A 22,494-nucleotide genomic window follows, 5' to 3' on the forward strand; every position below is an offset into this window, starting at 1 on the left:
GTGTGGGCTCTGACCATAATTTATCTATTATGAACTATTGATTAAAAGTGATGAATTTGCGTAAAGGTAGGAAATTAAGGAGGTGGGACCTGGAAAAGTTGGAAGATCCAGAGTTTCAAAGGAAGCATTAGGCAACAATTGACTGAAACAATGCAAAGTAATACGGAAGAAGATGACTGGATAGCTTTGAGAAATGAAATAGTGAAAGCAGCAGTGGATCAAATAGGAAAAAGACAAGGCCTAGTAGGATTCCTTGGGCATCATAGAAGATACTGAATTCAATTGATGAAAAGAAGAAATACAAAAATGAAGCAGGCCAAATGGAGTAGAAACGTCTAAAAAATTATATTGGACGGAAGTGCAAAATGTCTGAGCAGGAGTGGCTACAGGACAAATATAAGGATTCAGAAGCATATATTGCCAGGTTAAAGATACATATCACCAACAAGAAAATTAAAGAAGCCTTTGGAGAGAAGAGAAATAGCTGTATTAGTATCAAGAACTCAGATGGAAAACCAGTCCTAAAAAAGAAGGGAAAACTGAAAGATGGAAGGAGTATATAGAGGATCTGTACAATGGAAGGGAACATGAAAGCAATATTATAGAAATGGAAGAGGATATAGATGAAAATTAGATAGAAGATACAATACTGCAAGAAGAATTTGTAGAACAGTGAAAGACCTAAGTTGAAACAAAGCCCACAGAGAAGGCAAGATTCCATCAGAACTGATATCCTTGGGAGAGTCCGCCATGACTAAACTATCCCACAGATCAAGGTAGGACACTGGACTCGCATTTAGGATGATGACATTTGAAATCTATGTCCGGCCATCCTGAGTTAAGTTTTCTGTGATTTCCCGATATTGCTTAAGGCAAATGCTGAGATAATTCCTTTGAAAGGGCACAGCTGCTTTAATGACCTCATTGTTGATGGGACCTTAGATTAAACTCCTCCTATGGCTAAATTATTCCACTTGATGTGCAAGATGTATAAGACGGGAAATACCCACAGACTTCAATAAGAATGTATGTAATAATTCCTGTTCAAGGAGGTGCTGACAGCTGTTAATATTCCTGAACTAGCAGTTTAAGTTATGGTTGCAAAATGCTGACTCGATTTATTTGTGGAAGAACGGGAAAACTGATGGAAGCTGACTTCTGGGAAGATCAGTTTAGGTTCAGAAGAAATGTGGGAACTTGTGAAGCAATACTGACCATACGACTTCCCTTAGAAGACAGATTAATAAAAGGTGAACCTACATTTAATAGCATTTGTAGATTTGGAGAAAGCTTTTGACATTGTTACGTGGAACATATTCTATAAATTTCTGAAGACAGCAGGAGTACATACTGGGAGTGAAAGGGTATTTACAACTTATATAGAAACAAGACATTTATAAGAGGCAAAATGCGTGACAAGGAAGCAGTGGTTGAGAAGGGACTGAGACGGTTGTAGGCTATCCCCACTGATGGTCAATGTGTACATCGAGAAAGCAGTAAATGAAGGGAGAACAAATAAAAACTTTGCAGTTTGACGATGATATTCTAATTCTGTCAGAGGCAGCGAAGTACTTGCAAGAGCAGTTGAAAGGAGTTGATAGTGTCTTGAAAGGAGAATATAAGATGAACATTACCAAAAGCAAAGCAAGGGTAATGAAATGTATTTCGGTTTATTGGAAGTATTTTAGGGAAAGTGTGTTTATCTGTAAAGGAGACTGCATGCGGGACACTAGTGCGACCTATTCTTGAGTTCTGCTATAGTGTTTCGGATCCACATCAGGTCAGATTAACAAAAGACTTCAAAGGAATTCAAAGACATGCTGCTAGATTTGTTACCAATAGGTTCAAACAAGAAACAGATATTACAGAGGTGCTTCAGGTTGTCAAATAGGAATGTTTGGAGGAAAGACGATGTTGTTTTGAAGAACACTACTGAGAAAATTTAGAGAACCAGTAATTGAAGCTGACTGCAGAACAATTCTACTGCCACCAACATACATTTTGCATAAGGATCATGAAGATAAGGTAGGAGAAATTAAGGCTTATAGAGGGACATATACATAGTCATTTTCCATCACCCTCTTTGCGAGTGGAACAGGAAAGAAAATGACTAGTAGTGGTACAGGGTTCACTCTGCCATGCATTGTGCGTTGGCTTTCAGAGATGTGCATATGTAGATGTAGATGTATACATGGGCCGCTGAAACATTTGCTTCACATCTTGCGTGTAGTTTGCTGTATTGCAATTGCAATAGCTGCCACCACACATACACACAGCAGATAACCACGAAGTATGTTTTGGAAGTGTAGGCTACACTCGGCATGTATATAAGCCATATGAGTACAACAAAAACTGTTTTTCCAACACTGGAATAACCAACTATGGAGAAAAGTCTTTTGATGGCATATGAAACTAGGAAATAAATGACACCCAAAATGAATTACAATTTCTCTAAGAAGTCGTTCTGAATTGTTACCATAGTAGCTGCATATAAAATTTACAATTATGTAAACCTAAGCATACCAATGAATACACTGTCCACAATTCTAGAACAAAATAAAGAAAAAGGTGCATAGCATACTCAGTTGCAGAACGAGAGAATTAATTGTGTGTACATTTACACATGCCAGTTGCTGATGTCAGTCTTGCATTTCCATCCATTTCTTCTTCTCTGTCATTGAAATTGTTGCCAAATTCGCTGTCATCATCATAAACAGAAATCATTCATTGTTCATTCTCATGTATAATTCTGTCTATAGTCTGTGCTTCTTGAGTAAGCTTACGAACATGGTATCTACAGTAGCAAGACCATGCTATTCAACATGGCGTCCGGTACAGTTGTTTATAGTGAGAAAGTGAACAAAAGTTATAGTTGTGTGGTGAAAAACGGAACATACGTAAATTATAACAGTGAAATAGTGAAGCTAAATGAACGTGTATCAAGCCTGCAATTAATTGTAGATGTACTAAGGCGGGACATTGCGCATTTAGAAAATGAAAATGCCGAACTGAAAAGGGCGCGTAATATCCCGATCGCCAAAGCAAGTAAAACACGGAACTGGGAGCACAGGACTAGCATGATCACGGAAGAAAGAAGCGAAAAGGTGATAAATACAACGAATGGAACGAACCGCGGCAATAAAAGCAGTTTCAGTGTCCTACCTACAATAAACGAGTGCTCTGAAGTGGATATAGGCCTAAAGGCAGAAACAACAAGGCAACATATGTTTACTAGGCCAAAAAGGGTTGGTCGTGTGAAACTCAGTGACTGTAGAATTACTGTGGTAACAAAAAACCGTTTTCATGCACTAGATTCAGATATAAATGTGGAATCCACGGAAAACTGTGACGACAACAACACGCCGAATCTACATAGCGACAAGCACATGAGCAGAAACTTCCGCAATGAACGTGAAGACAAACTCAAAGTGAAAATATTCTCTGATAGCCATGGACGTGAGATCGCAAAAATACTACGTTACAGTCATTGTATACAAGCAACTAGTATTGTCAAACCAGGTGCACCCACCCAAGAACTCGTTAGAAACATAGAAACTGAAAATGATCGTCATATTGTCGTCATAGCAGAAGCTAATAATGTATATAAAAACGACTCCACAGTGCAACACGAAACCTTAAGGCAATACTAAATTCAACAGGAGAGAAATCAGTTTTTGTAGTCTGAATTCCACATAGGCATGACCTTTCGGAATGGTCATGTGTGAACGTGGAAATCATAAAAGCAAACAGGCAATACTCAAAGATTTGCAGGGCCTACCAAAATGCATATTTTATAAGTATGGACTCCTTGCAAAGAGACTGTTACACGAGACGTGGCATGCACCTTAATAACAGAGGCAAGAAGATTCTGTGCCAAAACATCAGCATGATACTGAAAGCATCTGACAACCAAGAAGTAATTGCTGCTCTTCCAGTTCCTTGCTTGACGCAAGCAGAGCCAGAAGAAATGGTTACTTCTATTTGCAGCAGTAGAAGTAGAGGTGGAAGCAGCAATTGTACCTATACACGTAACAAATGCTGCAGCAGCAGTACCTACCACACTTCATCTACAGGATTCAACAGCAGCAGAAGATGAAGCAACATCCAAATCTCCACTGTCACCAGTTGCCACAACAATGCCTACAGCAGCAGCAGCAGCAGTACCTATCACACTTCACCAGCAAGATTCAACAGCAGCAGAAGAAGAAGCAACCACCTTATCTCCTCAGTCACCAGATGCCACAACAGTGCCTCCAGACCCCCTTAACAGCAGTTACATCAATTCCTCTAGTAGCAGCTTCATCTACAATATCATCACAAGGAGGGAAGAGTAGGTATACAACAGTAGATGTGCTACCACTCCAAGTGAACAATTTTTTAGTAAAAGGCAACAAGAGGCAGAAATCCAAAAGATAAGCCCTGAAAAACGTTTGAAAACCAATCACCATAGTGTTCAGTGTGTAAGCAATAAGAGCATGGATCTTAAAATATGTTACCTCAACGTTCAAGGACTGAAAGATAAAGAACTTATCATAAATGAGTTTGGTCTTGATAACCAGTTTGATATTTTTTGTCTGAGTGAACACTGGGCTAATGAGAATGAACTTGCAGTTGCCAAATTTGACAATTTTAGTATAGTAAATAGCTACTGTAGGAAAAAGCACATTAGAGGTGGTGTGGCAATTTATTCCAACCAGTCACTCAATTGTACAATAACCAAACTAGACCTAAATTCCTTGTGTGATGAACAGCACTTTGAAGTTACGGGTATAATCATTAATAGTCATAAGCTAATAGTAGTATCCATGTACAGATCACCAAAGGGAAGCATTAACATATTTTTAGAAAAAATGGACATGCTATTGAGTAAATTAAGTAATATTAAATGGCTACATTATGATATTGCAATAGGAGGTGATTTGAATGCTGATTTTGATGTTACTAAATGTAAGGGTAGTGTTGCAGATCTGGAAAACTTACTAAGCAATACAATTTACATCATGTTAATAACAGGCCCACAAGAAACAAAGCATGTTTAGATAACATCTTTGTAAACTTCAAGACCACTGAAAACACATGCGAAGTTGTAGTGTTCCCATTCTCTGACCATGACTCCGTATCTCTAAATTATACAAGTAAAATTCCCCTCAATAGGAGCAATGCAAACAGACCTGTCCCAACAGTTGTGATTACCAGACCCATAACTGAGGATAAAATTAACACATTTTGTAATTCCCTTGATGACAGATCCTGGTTTGGCCATTGTAGTGTCGATGGACATTACACATCAAGTAATGACCTGCCAGCCAAAATAATATTTGATAGATTTTTTAATGCATTCTTGACCCTATTTAACCATAGCATTCCCATAAAGAAAATCAAAATAATGGACAGCAGCCACAAATCCGGATCTCAAAACAGACAAAATATATGGTACACTAAACAGCTGACAGATCTAAAGAAACAAGTTTTGTTACTGTACAACATATACAATAGTATGAAGTCTGACTGTGCCAAATCAGCCTATGTGGAATGCAGGAATGAATACAAAAAGCCATCCTGCAAGCCAAAAAAACCTACAATGCCAACAGCATACATAATTCCACCAATAAATGCAAAACCGCTTGGAAAGTAATTAACAGTGCTGCCAGAGATACTAAAAAAGACAAAATTAATATCCCACCACAAACACTCAATGAGTTTTTTATTAATTCAGTGAAAGAAATAGGAGACACAATTATCAAACCAGACATTAGTCCATCAGAGTTACTCTCCCAAAATTGGGGTAGACAGTCACTAAATACAAGCATGGTAACCTTCTCCGAAGTATCGCCTAGATATGTACAAGGGGTCATAAAACAACTGAAATCATCTGATAGCTTAGATATATATGGCATATCATGCAACCTGCTAAAAAAAGTGTGTGACCGCATTCTCTACCCCTTAACCCATTGCATAAACGAGTGCTTACTTGAGGGATATTTTCCTGATGAGTTAAAACTGTCTAGGATCGTCCCAGTATACAAAAAGGGAGATAAAGACTCTCCATCTAGCTACAGGCCTATTTCAATAGTACCCGCATTCTCCAAGGTAATAGAATGCATCATGTACCAACAATTATCATCTCACTTTGAGAATCTAGGAATAATTAATGATACACAATACGGGTTTAGGAAGAATCTGTCGACCATTGATGCAATCAACACGGTAGTCAGTTACATCCTCAAAGTTTTTGAGAACAAAGGCTTTGCTCAGGTCTCATTCTGTGACCTAAGCAAGGCCTTCGACTGTGTTGAGCACATGCCACTACTAGAGAAACTAGAATTCTACGGCATCAAAGAAAACAGTCTCAGACTATTAAAAGCTTATCTCAACAACCGTAAACAGGTAGTTTGTGTTGGTAAGGAAATGTCAAACATAGAAAATGTTAATGTAGGTGTGCCTCAGGGATCTGTACTGGGGCCCTTCCTGTTTCTGATAATGATCAATGACCTCCCCTCGTTTATTAGATCCACCACTGTATTGTATGCAGATGATACGACTTTTCTCCATAGCAGTAACAGTCTTAATGATCTTAAAACCTGTGCTGAAAATACACTCACTCATGCAGCATATTGGTTCAGAGCAAATGGTTTCCTGCTAAATGAAAATAAAACTCAGCAGATAATCTTCACCCTAAGAGACAAGCCACTATCTGATGACCCTAGTTCTGTTAAATTCCTGGGAGTTTATTTAGACGAAAAGTTATCCTGGGGCCAACGTGTAAACTATATTAGTAGTAAACTATCTAGAGTAATTTATTTATTAAGACAACTCAGAAATTGTGTACCTGAAACATTCATCAGATCATCTTATTTTGCATTTTTCCAGAGTATAATATCCTATGGCATTATCTTGTGGGGTAACTGTAGTCATATACATGACATCCTATTATTGCAGAAGAAAGCCATTAGGATAATTACAAATTCTTCACATAAGGCTCACTGCAAACCCTTATTTACTAAACAAAAAATTATGACTGTAATAAACCTCTATATATACAATGTCTTAATCTTTACGAAGAAGAACCTACAAGATGTGAAACGTAGAGAAAATGTACATTGTTACAACACAAGAAGCATCAAACACATAAACACGCCTTACCACAGACTATCAAAATCAATAAATAGCTATGAAGTCACAGGGCACAAGCTATTTAATAAGCTGCCACATGCCATACAGGATCTTCCTGAACATACATTCAAAGAAAGACTGCATGAATGGTTTATTGCCCACCCATTCTATGATATCAATGAATTCTTCAACTGTAAAATGCAGTAATCCAACAGATGACCCACTGTACATTTATTGTAATATAAGCTAAAATATTTCAGTAGTCAATACCTTATCACACTGTATTATAAATTGTAACTTCATTTGACGTTGTCAATTGCTGTAATGGCCTAAAGACAATAAAATCTTTATTATTATTATTATTATTATTATCATCATCATCACATATCAGCCTTTCAACTTACATTAGTGTAAAATACTTGTTATTATTTCGAACGTAAGCCTTAACATCACTGCAAACCAGTTCAATTTGGTTAAAATGGCAGTGATAAGGCAGCTAATTACCACATGAGCCTGTTCCCTTGCAATTTCATCTACAGCATTTGTAGGTGTTACAGACTTATTCCGTTTTAATATAACAGAATGGTAATCTTCATTTTCCATTACAGACACTTTTGGAACACTAAACTGAAGTAGCGAAGTTTTGAACAATCCTGGGTGGTCCGTATCCTCTGGTAGTCACAGGTTTCTTAGGATTGAAAAACTATAAGACCTTCAGAAATAAAAGTGTCTGAAGAACCTGCATGAGCCACAACTAATTGGGGGACCCTCTTCCTGTTGGCAGACAACCACTGCTATTCGGAGTATCATCTGCCCAGCATTTATCAACTGCTTCTCCAGCAGTGCTGACCCAGGTTTCATTTAACCATATAATTGAATGTATATCCTTTCCATCAATTTTATGCAAGAAAATATTATGACACACAATGACATGAGTTTGTTTCAGCAACAGTTCTTATGTGTCCAAGTTTTTAAAGTGGAAGCCCATACTTTTTAACACCATTTTATGTGATCCCCCCCCCCCCCCCCCCCCCCCCATGAGAAAAGTTCACATTCTTTTAAAGTGATTAGAAACTTCACTACTGTGGGGTCTTCTTGCCTGCTGTAATATCTGTAAATGTGCCAATGAACTGTGTCAGTTTGGAACGAATCGAGATCTGTAACTGGACAAGGCTGCTTTTCTTCTTTCCAGGAGTACTAAAAAATGCACTGTTTTCTGCACAGGGGCGTTGTCCCACACTGTTTACCTCAGTATCCTGCAAGTCTTGAAGTAGTGCTTCTTTTATTACAGCAGTTCTTCAATCAAAACTCTAGTGTCCTTCATAGCATCCCCCCCCGCCATCGGTGGGGAGGCTTGCGTGCCTCAGCGATACGGATAGCTGCACCATAGGTGCAACCACAATGGAGAGGTATCTGTTGAGGGGCCAGACAAATATGTGGTTCCTGAAGAGGGGCAGCAGCCTTTTCAGTATTTGCAGGGGCAACAGTCTGGATGATTGACTGATCTGGCCTTGTAACACTAACCAAAATGGCCTTGCTGTGCTGGTACTGCAAACGGCTGAAAGCAAGGGGAAACTATAGCTGTAATTTTTCCCGAGGGCATGCAGCTTTACTGTATGGTGCATGGAGAGCTGCATCAAACCAGTCTCAGGACTGAAGACCACAAAAACAACAACAACAACATCGATTTGGTAACATTCTTTAATAAGCAATAACTGGTATTGAGACAGTAACACGACACCCCCGTATAGATACAGGTGGTCACACACTAACACAAAATGTTTACATAAAAGCCGGTAACGTAGTAGCACGGACACCAGAACCGGCTTTTGTTGCTGGTGCTATAATCGGTTCAGAAGCTGCAGTAGCTCGCTTTCTTTGTTTGTTTGTCAGTCATACTGCCAACTTCAAGCCACTTGTATAGTGACATGAATTGCCATATAAATGTATCTGAATCAAATTGGGAGAGCCTGAGGAAATTTGATTAGAAAATGAGAGACTCAGAAAGTAGAAGCCGAGATTTCATATTTATTCACTAAAATAATATATGATGACTGAAGTAGATAGTGTATAAAATGCAGAATGACAGTGGCAAAAAAGTGTTTTGGGGGAAGAGAAATTTGTTAACATTGAATATAAATTTAGGCACTAAAATAATATATGATGACTGAAGTAGATAGTGTATAAAATGCAGAATGGCAGTGGCAAAAAAGTGTTTTTGGGGAAGAGAAATTTGTTAACATTGTATATAAATTCAAAGTGTTAGGAAATCTTTACCAAAGGTATTTGTCTGGAGTGTAGCCAATATGGAAGTGAAATGTGGATGATAAGCAGTTCATACAAGAAGAGAATGGAAGCTTTTGAAATGTGGTGCTACAGAACAGTGATGAAGATTAAATGAGTAGATCACATAAGGAATATGGTGGTGCTGAATAGAGCTGGGTAGTGTAGAAATTTGTTGGTTGATAGAATACACTCTGAGACGTCAAGGGATCACCAGGTTAGTATGGGAAGGAAGTGTGGAGGGCAAGACTCGTAAACAAGCCAAGAGATGAATGTAGTAAGCAGCTGCAAATGGATGTAGGTTGCAGTAACTCTTCAGAGATGAAGAGGCTCGAACAGGATGGAGAAATGCAGATAGCTGCACCAAACCAGTCTTCAGACTCAAGACCACAACAAAAAACAACAACAGTAAATTAACTTCCAAGAAATTTCGAGAACAGTATTGAGAATTGTCAAAATAGTTCACAATACAAAATCCTCAAGCAATACAAAATCCTCAAGATGATTGGGTTATTGGAAATATTACTGCCGGGAATGTTAATGGAAAGTCGCATAATGAAGTAGTTGCAAACGAATTTGTTGCACATTGACAGCAAGGTCACAATTTTCTGCACTGCAATGTGTAAGGGGACGAGACTTCAATAACACATCACACATACAAGATAAGAAGTGAAAATTGGGTGCATAAAACTTTTTGTCAACAAAAAGATGACAAATAATATGAAAATGGCAGTTTTTGGTGACTCGACACGAAAAAGCAGTTTTTACGAAATGTTGAAAAATTTGGCATTTTCTTCATTTCCTGTAAATTGTTGTGAATTTGTAGGCAGCAGTTTACCAGTGTTGTTCACAGATAGTAATTTAATATTGGTATTGTATCTTGACTTCTGTAGGTTGACATTTGCTTATAAAATTAAAATGAGCATTCATTTTCCACCTACAGAATGGGTGCACTACGTTTAATTTTGCCAAAAAAGTCATGTTTGTCAAGTGTCTCGTTTCATGATAGTTTATCTCAATAAATTGTGCCAGAAATTATGCATTTGAAGAGACAGTTAATGAGGTGCATCAGTTGAACTTCGTATTCTCATAGTATGCAACTGCGATAGCAAAAACCACTAAATACGGAACTCTAGTTTTGCAAGCATGTAACTCGACGTGACTCCCACTCGGTTTTCTTTTGTCAGATAATCAGACCACCTTGAGCTGCACTATAGATTGGGCTGTAGCCACTAACTTTACTTCACGAAATAGTAAAAATAAAAATTAGTTAAGACTGAAGCATACATTCTCATTGTTCTGTTATACCGTCAGAAACTGTTTTGTGATGTCACATGTCCTGTGTTGTGACTAGCTGATAGAACCAAGCCGAGCAGATGCCGTGCCTATTTACATATTTGCGAAGCTAAAGTACTGCATTTTGGTGGTTTTCATACTTACAACACATACTACGCATGTGTTGTTGTGATCTTCATCCTGAAGAATGATTTGATGCAGCTCCCCATGCTAGTATATCGTCTACAAGCCTCTGCGTATATGAATAACCACAACTAACTACCATTTTAACATGCTTACTGCCTTTACGCTTTCTTCTGTTCCAGATTGACTATTCCTTGATCCATCAGGTTGTGCCATGTCAATTGATTCCTTCTCTTAGCCAAGTTGTGCCACATATTTGAAAGTCTAGATTGGAGTATTAACAAGTATGAAAAGGATAAATAGATACACACCATAAAGATGACACTTTGAGTTGCAGACAGGCACAACAGAGAGACTGTTACTCACAGAGCTTTTGGCCAAAGCATTTTTCAGAAAAAAACACACACACACACACACACACACACACACACACACACACGACTAGGCACACATCATGCACACATGACCGCTATCTCTGGGTGCTGTGGTGAGAACACATTCTGGTATCTGTGGCCGGGAATAGCCATCATATGTGCATGTGGTGTGTCTGCTTGTGAAAATGTGTCTGTGTTTCCATATCTGAAGAAGGCCTTAGGTAAAAACTCAATCTGTGACAGTCTTATTGTTTTGCCTGTCTGCAGCTCAGCTTGTTGTCTTTACTGTGAGTAACAGTCTACCGTTTTCATAATAGTCTCCTCAATTCTATTCAGTAGCTCTTTGTTTTTTATACAATTTACCCATATAATTTTCAGAATTTTTCTGTTTCTTCTTGCTCTCTAAATATGCAGATTATATAAACATAGGTTTGCCTTCCTTCACTCTGTCTTTTAGGGTAAGCTGTAGGGTCATATTTTGCGTCGTGTGTACCTACACTTCTTGGAAGCCCAGGCTTATCTTCCCTGAGATTGCCTTCTACTAGATTTTCTATTTAGTTGTAAATAATTTGTGCTAATATTTTGCAGTCATGATCTATTAAACTGATAGTTTGACAGTATTCACATCTGTCAGCACCTGTCTTCTTTATAACTGGAATTGTTACATTCCCCTTTCAGTCTGAGGCTATTTTGCGTGTGTCATTTATTTTGCACAGTAGCTGGAATAGTTTTATCATGATTGATTTTCCCAAGGATGTCAATAATTTTGAAGAAACGTCGTTTACTCCTGTCTTTGCTTATCTTGACCACCCTAAATAACTGTTTGTCCAGATGCAAATTACAAAATGTTTCAAGCAAATGTTTTTTAGCCATCGGGGGGACATCAATCATCATGATTGCTTTCATCGTAGCTTTGTTTTTTATAAAGATACGCAACAGTGGTATGACTTTTTTAAATGGCACCCGGTAGTTTTTATTCAGTAATTCATTTCCTCTGCTAAAGAATTATTCAAAAACGTATCACAGTGTACTATTCACATTAATAATTACATAAAACAGCATTGATGTTGACACTCCCTGCGCTTAGTGCACGTACTCAGGGTAACAGAATACATCCACATGCTGACGTTGGCAGAGGACATATGTAAACATTAGTAGAGTGCACACCTGTCAGTCCATCAACCATTGCCAGTTGAAGAGTTCTGTGAGTAGAATGTACACCAATGAAGAGAAGGTAGAAATGCTACTCATCTATGGGGAATGTAAGTTAGAAGAACAGTAATTGAAATGCTGTTTTCGTATGTATGGATACATTTAGTACAGTAGTTTAGTCCTTTTAAATTCTGTTGTCCAGAGAAGGCATACAGTAGAGGCTGTCCTTCCCACAAACTGTGTCAACATAACGTTTCTTTCATTGCTGCTGTTGAAGGTAGGCAAAATGCTATTCAGGCAGCGGAACTGTTCAGAGAGCGATACCCTGACAAGAACCCACCTTCCCGATGGATGTTTTCTCGTCTTGTTGCGACGCTTCGGCAAACGGGAAGTTTCAACCCACGACAACGCAACCGTTGTAGCACTCACAGAGACGAATCTGCCGAAGTTACTGTTCTCGCTTCTGTTTCTACGAATCCGCATGTGAGCACACGACAGCTCGAACACGAGATTGGCATTCCTAAAACCAGTGTACATCGTATTCTTACAAGTCATCGGTTCCATCCTTACCGTGTACACCTTCATCAGGAATTGTACGGCAATGATTTCCAGAATCATTACAGTTCTGTCAGTGGCCCACAGCAGCAAATCCTCGCCAACACAAACTTCTTCTCCAATGTTCTATTTACTGATGAATGTTCCTTCTCAAACAAAGGACAGGTAAATACAAAGGACAACCCACAATGGCTTATACAGGTGGAACTTCAGGGGCAGTAGAGTGTTAACGTCTGGTGTCCAATTATTGGCCCATATTTCATCAGTGGTAGTTTAAACGGCACAGTGTATGCCAACTTCCTCATACAAATTCTTCCTTCTCTTCTGGATGAAGTGCTTCTAAGAACCAGAATGCTTATGTGGTATCAACATGATGGATGTCCAACACACAATGCCTTGCGTGCATGTTGTGTTCTGAACCGAAGGTATCTTGCCAGATGGATTGGTCCAGGAGGAACAGTTACTTGGCCTGCTAGGTCTCCTGATTTAAATCCTCTGTACTTTTTTATTTGGGGATACATTAAAGACCTTGTCTATAGTGACATTCCAACAACTCCAGAGGACATGCGGGAACATATCGTGTTTGCTTGTAATTCTCTTCAGTAGGCAACACTGGAAGCAGTAAATAATTCTATCATTCAACTAGTGCACCAGTGTATTGGTGTCCAGGGTCACCAACTTGAGCACCTTCGAATGTTCTACTTCTGGGCAATGGTACTGGAGAGTCAAAGTCAATTTTGTGTTATGTTTTTACTTGGTTTTCATTTGTTTTCTGACAAATCCAGCAAGTGGATGAGTTTGTGATCCCGGGCGCAAAGTCAATGTTGTGTTATGTAATTAATAATGTCGTGTTTCAGTGAATGGTACACTGTAATAAATACATTCTGGAATAGGTCTTTAGGAGAGGAAATGAATTACCAAATAAAAAATACGAGGTACCATTTCAAAAAAGTCATAGTGCTGCTCGTTTCTTTGTGAAAAACAAAGCTACAACGAAAGCAATAGTATTGATCGATGTCCGCCTGGCGGCTAAAGAACATTTGCTCGAAACATTTTGTATTTTGCATCTGGACAAACAGTTATTTCAGGTGGTCAAGATAAATGGGACACCCTGTATATTACTTCCACTTTTTAGCTTTCCCGTCTTTGCCCCAGTACTGGCTTGCCATATACACTCCTGGAAATGGAAAAAAGAACACATTGACACCGGTGTGTCAGACCCACCATACTTGCTCCGGACACTGCGAGAGGGCTGTACAAGCAATGATCACACGCACGGCACAACGGACACACCAGGAACCGCGGTGTTGGCCGTCGAATGGCGCTAGCTGCGCAGCATTTGTGCACCGCCGCCGTCAGTGTCAGCCAGTTTGCCGTGGCATACGGAGCTCCATCGCGGTCTTTAACACTGGTAGCATGCCGCGACAGCGTGGACGTGAACTGTATGTGCAGTTGACGGACTTTGAGCGAGGGCGTATAGTGGGCATGCGGGAGGCCGGGTGGACGTACCGCCGAATTGCTCAACACGTGGGGTGTGAGGTCTCCACAGTACATCGATGTTGTCGCCAGTGGTCGGCGGAAGGTGCACGTGCCCATCGACCTGGGACTGGACCGCAGTGATTCATGGATGCACGCCAAGACCGTAGGATCCTACGCAGTGCCGTAGGGGACCGCACCGCCACTTCCCAGCAAATTAGGGACACTGTTGCTCCTGGGGTATCGGCGAGGACCATTCGCAACCGTCTCCATGAAGCTGGGCTACGGTCCCGCACACCGTTAGGCCGTCTTCCGCTCACGCCCCAACATCGTGCAGCCCGCCTCCAGTGATGTCGCGACAGGCGTGAATGGAGGGACGAATGGAGACGTGTCGTCTTCAGCGATGAGAGTTGCTTCTGCCTTGGTGCCAATGATGGTCGTATGCGTGTTTGGCGCCGTGCAGGTGAGCGCCACAATCAGGACTGCATACGACCGAGGCACACAGGGCCAACACCCGGCATCATGGTGTGGGGAGCGATCTCCTACACTGGCCGTACACCACTAGTGATTGTCGAGAGGACACTGAATAGTGCACGGTACATCCAAACCATCATCGAACCCATCGTTCTACCATTCCTAGACCGGCAAGGGAACTTGCTGTTCCAACAGGACAATGCACGTCCGCATGTATTCTGTGCCACCCAACGTGCTCTAGAAGGTGTAAGTCAACTACCCTGGCCAGCAAGATCTCCGGATCTGTCCCCCATTGAGCATGTTTGGGACTGGATGAAGCGTCATCTCACGCGGTCTGCACGTCCAGCACGAACGCTGGTCCAACTGAGGCGCCAGGTGGAAATGGCATGGCAAGTCGTTCCACAGGACTACATCCAGCATCTCTACGATCGTCTCCATGGGAGAATAGCAGCCTGAATTGCTGCGAAAGGTGGATATACACTGTACTAGTGCCGACATTGTGCATGCTCTGTTGCCTGTGTCTATGTGCCTGTGGTTCTGTCAGTGTGATCACGTGATGTATCTGACCCCAGGAATGTGTCAATAAAGTTTCCCCTTCCTGGGACAATGAATTCACGGTGTTCTTATTTCAATTTCCAGGAGTGTAGTTCTCAATATTCATACAGCTGCTCGTCTTTTCTCCAAAGGTCAAGTTAATTTTCTTATAGGTAGCATCTATTTTTTCCCCCCTAGCTATGCATGCTTCTGCTGCCTTGCATTTGTTCTCTAACCATTCCTGATAAGCCGCTTTTCACTTTCTGTTAATCACATTTTCAGAGATCAGCATTTTCTTTAACTTGTTTAATTTACTGTTTTTTTAGTTCTGTTATCTAAGTTCAATGTGTTGAGTGTTCTCTGAGGGTTTGTGCAGGCCTGTGCTCTGTGCTGCTTCAAGTGTCATACCTCACTAGCTAGAGTTCATCTATTTTTGTATTATTTTTACCATTTCAGTTAATCACCACCTAAAGTTATGCATGAAACTCGACAATCTCTGGTTCTTTCAATTTATTCAGGTCTCATTTCCTTAAGTTCCTATCTTTGTACTATTTGATCAGTTTTAATCTGCCCTTCATAACCAGTAAATTATCATCAGAGTCCCCTTCTTACCCTGGAAGTTATTTACAGTTTAAAATCTGGCTTTGAAGCCTCCTCCTTACCATTACGTAATGTATTTGAAACCTTCCCACACCTCCGCCTTCTTTCGTTATGTATAAACCAAATTTTGGCAAGAATTCTAGTCCTCTATTACAGTTAAATCCTCTCTCTGCTCTCTTCTCTTCTCTCTCTCTCTCTCTCTCTCTCTCTCTCTCTCTCTCTCTCTCTCTCTCACACACACACACACACACACACACACACACACACACACACACACACACAATTACAAATATAACATAATAATAACAGGTGAAATTGTTATAGAAAAAAAAATAAAAATCTCTGCAGATATTCACATTTATGTTTCTGTTCATCATATCAATGAAAGACCTCCACAGTACTCTGAGACGTGTTCCAAAATAGTGACTTCCTTTGATCACTGTGGGCAACATTATCATCTTAATAGATTCTAGATGCCATCATTGCTGACTTCAGTGTTTATAAAGTGGCTGTGATGTTGTATGTGATATAACATGCCAGGAAAGGTGTCTGTTATCACTGGAGGTATTTTTACTTTTACATTTGTATTTTTGTTAATCTTTGCAATTGAAGACCCTACAATACCCTGTGCCAAGTACTAAAATTGTGTTTTGGTGTAGCCTCTGTTAGTAGACAATGCCACAGGATATGCTAAAAGGTATACACACAACATATACATGTCATATTAGTGCACAGAAATACTACTGGTGACGGATTTTTAAACTTCTGAAACGTATAGTGGCAAGAAATGGTCACTGTTAACAGTAAACTTGCAGTTTCAATGATGTCCTATCCTTGCAGTGAAATCCTTTTTGATATTTATCTATATTTGCTAATCACAAAAATGATTGCAGCTTCTGACAAGACTACAAGAAGCTGTGCAGTGCAAAGAAGAAACCGGAAACCCGATTGACGTCAAGCTGCGTGAAGTCTCGGATGAACTGCATGCGGTCATTGTTGAGTACCTGCAGGTGAGGGATATAAGAATAATCTGTAGTGTTAGATATGAAGACTCAATTTATCTGTTCAGAAAGTGGAATGTATACTGTATGAGTACTGGTGCCTTTGGCACGTCAGTTATTTAAGACAACAATTATCTGTTTTGTCCATTGCACTTCTTTATCACAAATGCAGGTCACTGTGGATCAGTCATTCCGATGCCTGAATGGTGATGTAGTGGTGTCTTATAAAGCATCCCTGAAGGATGTATCAGAGCCAGGTGGTCCATTGTTTGCTCTTCAGTTCCACATTGGTCACATCAGGAGCATTCTGAAGCTCATCATAGATTTGTCGCAGATACCACAGTTGTGCAAATTCCGTTGATGTTGCACCACTATCTTATGGGAGGAGAAAATTGTGGTACCTTCAAAGTTGGATCTGCCACAATATGGGGATTTTTGACATTACGATCTTGCGAAAGTAATTCCAGTGACGTTGAAGTCAGGGAGTTGATTGATGACTGCCCTATATTGACATCGGTATCAGTTGCTGCCATTTTAAGGAATTCTACAACGTACTTTGTGGAGGTGCAATATTACACAGTAATAGAGTTGTTATGTCCACAGCTCATGGTCTCGCGGTAGCGTTCTAGCTTCCTGAGCGTGGGGTCCCGGGTTCGATTCCTTGCGGGGTCAGAGATTTTCACCTGCCTCGAGATTACTGGGTGTTGTTGTGTCTTCTTCATCATCGTCATTCATCCCCATTATGGTCAGGGGAAAGCAATGGCAAACCACCTCCACTAGGACCTTGCCTAGTGCAGCAGTACGGGTTTCCCACATCGTCTCCTATGCTCCGTCAAGGAGTATGGGACTTCATCAACAGAGTTGTTATAATAATTCCAGTTATGATTCACAGTGTCTGTTTTATCAGTATGTTGACAAGATTGATATGGCAGCTATTGATCTGGACAGGACCATAGTATTCTGTGGTTGGGCCGAATTTTATGACTAAGGAATTTCCAAGCCCGTCCATCGCTACGATAAGTGCCTTAATTTAAATGGCAACTATGTAGAAAAGTAGTATTTAAGTGTGGCTTTCATCTGTATGTAATAAAAAATATTTCCAGTACTTTATTTATTTTTAATTCCAAAACGTGATGTACTTTGTTGGATAGCCCTCGTATTCACACCTGACTTACCAGCTACCAGCACATGTCTGTGGTGCAACTTTATAATACCTCTTCTTTTGAATTATTGTTGAACTGACATCTCTTTAAACAGAAGCAAAACATAATAAATAATATCTAATTATGAGATCAATTAAGTCACAAATTATCCTTACATGGAGGGTAATAATTAATGCAGTCTACTCTTCATTTGACATATAGCACACACATTATATTTACTACTTTCTCATTTTTCATGAATTAATGTTTGCAAGTACTCTCCCCCATATTTAATTTTTTGTGTCTTGAGTATTCCGTTTGTGATTTTTTTTAACAGCAGCTTCAGTCTCGTCTGGTTTTCCCTTGGTAACTTCAAGCTGTGCATTTCCTGAATTTTCCCTGCGTGAAATGAAATTTAATTGTTTAAATTTACTTTTTTCAGGCTTCGGTCATAGGACAGTGAAACCATTGTCGTCTCTCCCCCTCCCCCCCCCCCCCCCCCCCCCCAAAATCTGCCTCCATCTGTATTATATGGATATAAAGCAGTAAAGGTATCAGCTCCCCTTGTAGTTGAAATGTTACACAGTCAATAGGCCCATGAAAAATACTTTCAGATAATGTCCTGCTTTCGAGATAACTAATACAAAACCTCCCCCTCCCCCCCTCTCCCTTTTAGTTGAAAGAAGTGAATTAGGTGCAACATGAACCACATCCGTTATAAACATGTATGATACAAAAGGAGGAGCTAGTTAAACAGTGTATTATCTTGATGAAACGTAGCTGAATCAGAATCACTCCAGGAAAACCTGCTAGAAAAGTAATAATTGGACTGGCTGTTATAAAGTTCCCATAGGAATATGTTCTCCGAAAATTATTCTGCATGCTGGCTCTTCTTTTGAGAGTAAACTTGTATTTAATTGTAAGAAAAACAGCATTGACTACCATTCAGAAATAAATGCTGTTGGTTTCAGGGAGTGGTTCACTGAATAATTCTTGCCATATCTCGTTTCAAAGCCGGTCATGTAATATATGATGCCAGTTATCATTCAGTTGTTACAGAGGAAACACCAACTGCTCTGGCTTAAAAGCAAAAATATTCTGCACAGGTCATTAATTAATATTCCTGTAGCTCATTAATTTATTCAAGTTGCACAACAGAATGCACAAAGTTGATTTTCTAGCACATGAATGTGGTCACATAATTTTGTGGTTATCTGCATATCGCTGTCAGTATAATCAGATGGAATTAATTTAGGCAGAGGTTAAATGCTATGTGGAAGAAAAGAAAATTATTCGAGATAACAGATGCTGAATCACTTGTGCGTGAAGCAGTGGACAACATTCCCCCTTTGGCATTGGCTCACTGTGCATGGCACCCTGAAATGCTTCAGAAAGAAGACTTTTACAGGGAGGTGAAGATCGATATAAGTCTCGACATTATGACTGTAAATTTACAATCAGTTGATTCCGACGCACACAGATAGCAGTGACAGTGGTATTACAATGTAGAACAAAGTTAAGTAATAATATTTCTTGGTTTTAAAGATTCCTGGTTTAAAAAATGTGTTTGTCAACATATCAACTGCATACATAGTATGTGAGAACTCCCTAGACTTTATTGATTAGGAATTTGCATCCTATGAAGTATGCAGAGTTTAATGTTCATCGTATTACCCAAGGGGAAGTGAAGCTTTTCCTACAATGTTGTATGCTCTAATAACTCACAAGAATTGAGCCAAATAAATTTGCCAAAAACTTTGATGTTTCAACAAGTAAATCCCTGTCATTTTCAAGGTAATTATTGGAAAATGCCTTAAAATGATAAGGAGGGCTACCTGTGGTTTTCAGCAATATTAGTCAGTATTCTCTCGAATTATTTGCAGAAGGTAGTTAATTGTTTGCATGTTCAGTGGATCACAAATGCGATTTCTCACTACAATGTTGAAAGAGAGAGTAAACTCATGGTGCCCATTGGCAGCGAAAAATAGGACTACTTACTGACCATTTTTATGATAGTCTTTTTTTGTTTGTCTTTGTTACCAGTAATTCTTTTTTATGCTCAGTGGTTTACACATAACTACAGTCAAACACACACACATATGTGCACTATACACATTTTTAAAAAAATTCGATGGATTAGAAGCAGTTGTCGAGCAACTGTAAGTTAATTTTGTTGTGTATTACATTTTTACTTATAATACAGTCCAAATCACAATAAATTACAGTTATTGGGAGAAGTTTCAATAACCTTGTCATTAGAGAATTGTCATGTTAGAAAATTGTACTGGACATCTTCACAAAGGTGTGTCAGCAGTTCGTGCCTGCCGACACCATGCTGACTAAAACTGTGGAATGAGTGACACAATATCATCAAAATGTGAAGTCAGATTTCTCCCATGCAGATATTTGATCGAAGCTAGTTTAAAAATTTGTTATTCCCCTGATATATTGGACCTACTGATAACAAACAGACCCGAACTTTTCGAACCTGTATGTACAGAGCAGGGAATCAGTGATCATAAGGCCGTTGCAGCATCCCTGAATATGGAAGTTAATAGGAATATAAAAAAAGGGAGGAAGGTTTATCTGTTTAGCAAGAGTAATAGAAGGCAGATTTCAGACTACCTAACAGATCAAAACGAAAATTTCTGTTCCGACACTGACAATGTTGAGTGTTTATGGAAAAAGTTCAAGGCAATCGTAAAATGCGTTTTAGACAGGTACGTGCCGAGTAAAACTGTGAGGGACGGGAAAAACCCACCGTGGTACAACAACAAAGTTAGGAAACTACTGCGAAAGCAAAGAGAGCTCCACTCCAAGTTTAAACGCAGCCAAAACCTCTCAGACAAACAGAAGCTAAACGATGTCAAAGTGAGCGTAAGGAGGGCTATGCGTGAAGCGTTCATTGAATTCGAAAGTAAAATTCTATGTACCGACTTGACAGAAAATCCTAGGAAGTTCTGGTCTTACGTTAAATCAGTAAGTGGCTCGAAACAGCATATCCAGACACTACGGGATGATGATGGCATTGAAACAGAGGATGACTCGCGTAAAGCTGAAATACTAAACACCTTTTTCCAAAGCTGTTTCACAGAGGAAGACCGCACTGCAGTTCCTTCTCTAAATCCTCGCACAAACGAAAAAATGGCTGACATCGAAATAAGTGTCCAAGGAATAGAAAAGCAACTGGAATCACTCAATAGAGGAAAGTCCACTGGACCTGACGGGATACCAATTCGATTCTACACAGAGTACGCGAAAGAACTAGCCCCCCTTCTAACAGCCGTGTACCGCAAGTCTCTAGAGGAACGGAGGGTTCCAAATGATTGGAAAAGAGCACAGATAGTCCCAGTCTTCAAGAAGGGTCGTCGAGCAGATGCGCAAAACTATAGACCTATATCTCTTACGTCGATCTCTTGTAGAATTTTAGAACATGTTTTTTGCTCGCGTATCATGTCATTTCTGGAAACCCAGAATCTACTATGTAGGAATCAACATGGATTCCGGAAACAGCGATCGTGTGAGACCCAACTCGCCTTATTTGTTCATGAGACCCAGAAAATATTAGATACAGGCTCCCAGGTAGATGCTATTTTTCTTGACTTCCGGAAGGCGTTCGATACAGTTCCGCACTGTCGCCTGATAAACAAAGTAAGAGCCTACGGAATATCAGACCAGCTGTGTGGCTGGATTGAAGAGTTTTTAGCAAACAGAACACAGCATGTTGTTATCAATGGAGAGACGTCTACAGACGTTAAAGTAACCTCTGGCGTGCCACAGGGGAGTGTTATGGGACCATTGCTTTTCACAATATATATAAATGACTTAGTAGATAGTGTCGGAAGTTCCATGCGGCTTTTCGCGGATGATGCTGTAGTATACAGAGAAGTTGCTGCATTAGAAAATTGTAGCGAAATACAGGAAGATCTGCAGCGGATAGGCACTTGGTGCAGGGAGTGGCAACTGACCCTTAACATAGACAAATGTAATGTATTGCGAATACATAGAAAGAAGGATCCTTTATTGTATGATTATATGATAGCGGAACAAACACTGGTAGCAGTTACTTCTGTAAAATATCTGGGAGTATGCGTACGGAACGATTTGAAGTGGAATGATCATATAAAACTAATTGTTGGTAAGGCGGGTACCAGGTTGAGATTCATTGGGAGAGTGCTTAGAAAATGTAGTCCATCAACAAAGGAGGTGGCTTACAAAACACTCGTTCGACCTATACTTGAGTATTGCTCGTCAGTGTGGGATCCGTACCAGGTCGGGTTGACGGAGGAGATAGAGAAGATCCAAAGAAGAGCGGCGCGTTTCGTCACTGGGTTATTTGGTAACCGTGATAGCGTTACGGAGATGTTTAAT

At 39.9% G+C, this 22,494-nt stretch overlaps 1 protein-coding gene across 1 annotated transcript in view; it reads left to right on the forward strand.

The window, feature by feature from the left end:
* LOC124605305 (F-actin-uncapping protein LRRC16A) overlaps positions 1 to 22,494 on the forward strand; it is a 528,830-nt gene that overhangs the window by 361,494 nt on the left and 144,842 nt on the right. The window contains exon 19 of the mRNA XM_047136886.1: positions 16,874 to 16,990. Within this exon, the coding sequence (XP_046992842.1) occupies positions 16,874 to 16,990 (117 nt within the window). The remainder of the gene's footprint in view (positions 1 to 16,873; positions 16,991 to 22,494) is intronic.

Source organism: Schistocerca americana, chromosome 3, assembly GCF_021461395.2.
Source record: "Schistocerca americana isolate TAMUIC-IGC-003095 chromosome 3, iqSchAmer2.1, whole genome shotgun sequence".
Lineage (NCBI taxonomy): Eukaryota > Metazoa > Arthropoda > Insecta > Orthoptera > Acrididae > Schistocerca > Schistocerca americana.